At 38.4% G+C, this 5,808-nt stretch overlaps 1 protein-coding gene across 1 annotated transcript; it reads right to left on the reverse strand.

The window, feature by feature from the left end:
* Positions 1-288: 288 nt before the first annotated feature.
* LOC105117988 (phosphatidylinositol 4-phosphate 5-kinase 6-like) lies at positions 289-5,387 on the reverse strand. Its single transcript, XM_011015824.1, has 8 exons — positions 3,664-5,387; positions 3,082-3,249; positions 2,608-2,773; positions 2,230-2,346; positions 1,951-2,144; positions 1,269-1,462; positions 1,102-1,180; positions 289-983 (listed from the first exon to the last, which is right to left on the reverse strand). The coding sequence occupies exons 1-8, from the start codon at positions 4,830-4,832 to the stop codon at positions 698-700; spliced, it is 2,373 nt and encodes a 790-aa protein (XP_011014126.1). The 5' UTR covers positions 4,833-5,387; the 3' UTR covers positions 289-697.
* Between the last annotated feature and the right edge of the window lie 421 nt (positions 5,388-5,808).

The following is a 5,808-nucleotide window of genomic DNA, read 5'->3' on the forward strand; positions in this document are numbered from 1 at the left end:
AGCAGCGCATTTACACTCTACATGTTCTGATCTTGGCAACCCAACTGCCTTGACACTCCCTACAGTTTCATTTCTTCATTCGTTCTGTTAAACAGTGTTTTCAGGGAACATTATTGAATACTTCAACTTCCCAATTTCTTCTTCAAAACATTCTGGCATCAAGCAGTGTTTCCAGGAAATAAATTGTTGGCTCTTGAAAAAGGTGGGAATCAAGCACTGATCAATTAAATATGTAATGATAGAAAGAAAAATTGGATGATGGTCCATCTACATCAACAGAGAATTTCGTTGAAAGATTGAAGACCCTAAAGTTAGTTCCATTTCACTTTCCTTATGTACATTCACTCGCATTCCAGGGGAAAAAATGGGTACAAAAAGAATCAATTTCAATGTAGATACATACTTCACCTGGTTAACTCATTTACACTTGAAAGAAGCTCGAATAGCTCTGGTGTATATACCTTTCCTAGGATATATCATATGTAACTAAATTAGCAGATATGATGGTGCGGGGTGAAATGCAATGCGGATTGTAAACATCATTCCTGGCTGCGACAAATCGTTCCCAGTGGCCAAGTAGATGGTGAGAACACTAACCTTTAGCCGACATTAAAGTGCTCCCATCTCTAGCAAAGAATGTGTATGCACATGCATGGCCACGGTTTGCTTTAAGAAGATCCTAATCAATCTGTACCCTTCAAGTATCTTCTGCAAATACTCTGAAGATGAAATCCCGGAACCGTTTTGAGTATTGCTTTGGATCGACTGCAGAGATTGAAGTTGGGTCATACTGCATAGACTTGTATGCGTGCTCGAGCTTTTTGCTAATATCATAGTCTTGTAGTATGTCTATGATACCAAAAAATAGGACGACTTCATGCAACACCCCCGTTGGTTCTCCAATCAGCTGAGCTTCAGAGTCTCTTTTTCTGGTCTTTTCAACCCTTGCTGGCATGTTTATACCTAACTTAATGGAAGCCCACCTGCACAAACATTAAAAATGAATGAGAAAAAGAAATGTTGTGTTTGGATTCAAGATTGCAACAAGAGCCGAGAAATTGAATCCACTTAATCCAACATCCTGAGAAGCCAGTAATTTACCGAGAGGGGTCCATGAAAAGCTTATCTAAATCCACTCTTGAAAGGCGTGGAGCTCCTGATTCACTTTCATCTCCAATTCCTAAAGATACAGAGAAGTTTCTTTCATTAGGCAAACATTTATTATGAAACTAGAAATAGCAGTAAATTTAGATGTGACGAGAAATAACCTGTAGGAGTGTGAAGTCCGGTGGGAGTCCGAACTCCAGTAGGAGTGCGAATTCCCGGGGGAGTCCGAATTCCAGATGCACGAGAAGGTGTGAGGGCTTCCCTGCCCGAAGCTTCTTGAAAGTGAAGACCAACCAAAAGACTGTAATCCATTATTCTCTCCTGTTCAAGGAAGTCACAATCTCTGTCCACTTGCCTGCATGATGGGACTCTTCAGGATACTGATATAAACAGTATAAAAAAAGCTACATGCAAACAATACTTTTGAAAAACACCAGCATTTATCTTTCAAGTTGATAAAAATACATTAATTATGCAGGTATGGTTGTGATAGCAAGTCACAAAAGTTGAATAGAGAGCTATGAATTAACTCAACTTCTAACCAAATCATTTCTAGATACTACCAGTAATGGGAGTACTTGTTTAATATGAGATTTGATAGAGAAGCATTATAGGTGATAATTCCATATTTCCCACTTGAATGAAAGATTTTGAAGATATTTTCTGGAAAAACATCGGAGCCAGAACTCTGATTAAATTTAGCAGTTGAAATGCAGGTATGGCCCTTATTATTATAGTAGGGACATAGGATTTTTCCCATACTTTCCTGCATTAAAAATGGGAAGGATACAATAATAGAAGAAAAATGGAATGCAGAACTAAGAAATGAGGCATCATTTTCACCTGCAAAACTCTTGGAACCAGGATTTCTGCAACCGAAATATGTAATTGAGATCAAGGTCCTTGAGGGTGGTTGTTGGATCAATTTCTGACTCAGGTTTAGAAGTTATGCGGCCATGGGAAGAACCTTTCAAGTCAAAGCGCCGATGAATAGAAAACTCAGAACAAAACAGATTCCCCATAATGACAAATCGAACCTGCTCCACATGAATAATTTCCATCAGGTTCAGGAGTTGGATAAACTTTTTATCCAAAATTGGAGTTCTATGCCCTTCACATTACCTTCTTCTGATTTGGCCCTGTTAATTTCACACAATGAAGACCATAAAATTTGGTTACTAGTGTGTTCTTGAATGCCCGAACATGATTATAGTAGGCTGGCAGCATCCTCAAGAGGACCTGTAATTGCATTATCCAGGTAAGGCAATGTATTAGAATCCTTGTGTTAAGGAATTATGCAGAATAGGTTATAAAACAGAGATTTCATTCTGGAATTGCTGACAAAATGGATAATATGATGAACTATTTAATCATGAAGGAAAAAACCATTGTCAGCCATAAAGCTGTTGCAAAGATTGTAAACTATCATATAAGAATGGAAGTGGCATTTTATCTCAAATTCAAATAAAGTAAACAAAGTGATAAAATGATGATACTGACTTTTACTTCTGCCTTCTTTATTGTCTTTATCATGTAGCGATCATCATTTGTTAAGTAAAAAAAGCTTCCACGCTTTCCTGGGGATGAGAGCTCCCTAAGTGCATCGTTCCCGCATATCGATAACATGTAATCAGCTGCATCCACATTGAACAATTTCCTGAGAGTCCTGAAAGTAGGATCATTGGGAACGGTCAGCCCTTATTCGTATCAACTGTAGAGAGAACGATGATGCTAAGATATGATCATGCAAGGCTTAGATGAATGCACTGCATGAATCACTAAGCACTATCGGCATATTCTTTATTTTAATTGAGTCTGTCACAAGCATAAAATACATGAATGCAGGAGCAAATCGAATCCATTTTCAGTATAATTATCCCTTGCATTGAACTAGTTTCATTGACATATTACAATTCCTGCTAAAAGATGCCTGGCCCAGCCCTTGTGCAAAAAGAACATGTTTCAAGCTCTGACCTGAAAACTACAGGACAGTAATCCTTCCATTTGAACTCGCTAGACTGGTGAGGTGGAGTGTGCTTCGATCCCTCTGGTGGAAATTTAGTCCATACTTTTTCTTTGGGGTCAAACGCCGAAGACTTCAGATCAAGAGATATAGCTGGCGCGGGCCGTCCCACGGAATGTCTGCCCAATCGTAGTCATATCAGAAATCAACCACATGCATGAAAGATTCTAAATGCTTTATCAGGAGATCGATTGCTGGTCGCCACCAACTGGGAGGTGGGAGCATATCTAAAAACCGTAAGTGAAAGATAACAATTGCCATCACACATGAACTAAGAGGCAGAATAGAGTAGAAAAGGAGCATTATGAACACTACAGAGAAAAATCTAGTAAAACACTAAACTAGATGCCAAGCAAGAAATGATATTGAACTTATTACCAACAGATGAAACGCATTGATTTTGGCATATAGAGAAGAAAACGTTTGGACTTTGAATAAACATCCTACCAAATAGTTAATAGCGAATGATTGATAGACATGAGCAATACGAAGGATCAGAGCAAACAAAGAAGCATTTACCAAATCCCAAATACCTTATTCCTAACTGCAGATTGAGCATTAGTTCATAATTCTTATGCCCTTTTGATATTGTTTCCCCTTGCTTCTTCACAGGCTGTGTTCTCAATTTATAAATTTTTGGATCCAATTCTTCAACCTGAAGATTTCCAAACCCATCTTCGACATCCCTCAATTCCCCATCACCACAACCACTAGAGACATCACAGCTATCCAATGAAGCCACGCTGTAGTTACTCAGCCTCCCATCCACTGATATCCTCCTGAGCCTTCCTTCATTAGCATTCCTTTTCACTGGCTTAGCATTCCCTTGATCAAGAACCCCAGGCCAACTCAACATCTTCTGTGATGGCAAAATTGACATCTTTTCACAAGTAGCAATCTTGCAATCATTCAAATCCAAAAACAACTCTTGCGGATCCCAATCCAAATTCTCTGACACAGACCCAGATGGATAGTAAGTCCCATTTTGCTCTTTAGGATCTTTACTCCAAAACCCCACATAAAAACTTCCATCTGGCCATCTAAAACTCCCATTTCCTCTGGGCAATCCATCTTGCCAAAACCCATCATACCTATTCCCATTGCTCCAAATCATAGTTCCACTACCATTCATCAAGCCAGTCTTCCATTGACCAATATAATGATTCGAGCTCTTCCACTGGTACCTTCCGTGTCCATCTTGTGACCCTCTTCTCCAATCACCATCATAATAATCACCATTAGCATAACTCTGTGTACCATTTCCATGTTTCAAATTCATAACCCAGTAACCTCTAAAAGTATCACCTGAAGAACCTGTATAGGTCCCTCTACCATCCATATAACCCCCCTTGAATTCCCCCTCGTAAGTAGCACCAGAGGGCCAGCTAAATTTGCCTTTTCCCATTGTCTTACCTTTATACCATTCGCCGAGATACATGCAACCATCTGTCCAGAGATATTTTCCATGTCCATGAGGGAGGTTGTCAAGCCATTGGCCTGTGTAGAAATCACCATTAGAAAGGATCTTTTCTGCATGGTTTACAGGTTCTTTACAAGGAGGATCGTCATCATCAACATGAGCTACTGCTGCTGACATCATGGTGAGAAAGGCACTGTTGTTTTTGTTCTTCTTCTTTGTTGCCTGTGATTTCCTAACTTTTGCTTCCCATGCCTTTACAATGCCAGTGTTCTCTTTGCTCATTTCTCTCTCTCTACCTACAAAGACTCAATCTTTGTGGCCTCCCTCTCTCTCTCCTCCCTTATCCCATCTCCCATCTGTCATTGTTTTTGTTTCATGCTAGTTTTCAAGAACAAAAGCTGCATTTTTTGCAGCGGACCAAGGAAAAGGGGAGACTTGGGAGGGAACCAACAAAACAAAGACAACGACAACAAGCTGTGTTTTTTTGTTCTGTTTCTCGAGATCGTTTGTGTTGTGTTTTCTGTTTCTTGTTCTGCTAAGATGGTCTTCTGAAATGGGCTGGTTCTTGTTTTTGAGGAAAAAAACATGTAAGAGCCGTTCAAGATTTTGATGAGGAAAGCAAAAGGAGAAGCTGGTAACCAATGCTGGCCTTTTCTTTCTTTTACTTTCTTTTTTTCTTGGAGGGGATTTTCTTTTTCTTTGTTGGGGTACGATTCAGGAAGAGGAAGTTTCTATGATTCCCGGATTTGTCTCCTAAAAGAAATAGCATACCAAAAAATTAGAAGAATGGTTGTGATGATGTGAATTCCATTTTTAGTATCTAGAAACTAAGTTTGGTGGTGTTAGTTTCATAATTATCTTGTTTTATCTCACAATTTTCATATATAGTTCTCGGAAGTCAGATCTGATCGGAAAAAAATTACAAGTTATTGAATTCTTATATTAATTTGTAGGTTACTGAGTGAATTTTTTTTATTGAGAAAATATTGTTTTTTATTTTATTTTTATCTATGATGCTGATTAAGCTTAGTCTACATCGAGTTTTGTTGAATTATTATCGCATTTATCAAGTTTTATTAAGTTAATATTTTTTTAATTCAATTTAAAACTTAATTTAAATCAGATTTCTAATTACGAATTTATCTAGACAACTCTTTTGGCAAGCCGACTTGAAATGCAATGATTCAGCAGTGCCGAATCCTTGCATTTCTATTCAATTTGTTTTATGCCGCACCAAGCTATATTTGGAATTTGATTT

This window comes from Populus euphratica, unplaced genomic scaffold, assembly GCF_000495115.2.
Source record: "Populus euphratica unplaced genomic scaffold, PopEup_1.0 scaffold1672.1, whole genome shotgun sequence".
Taxonomy (NCBI): Eukaryota; Viridiplantae; Streptophyta; class Magnoliopsida; order Malpighiales; family Salicaceae; genus Populus; species Populus euphratica.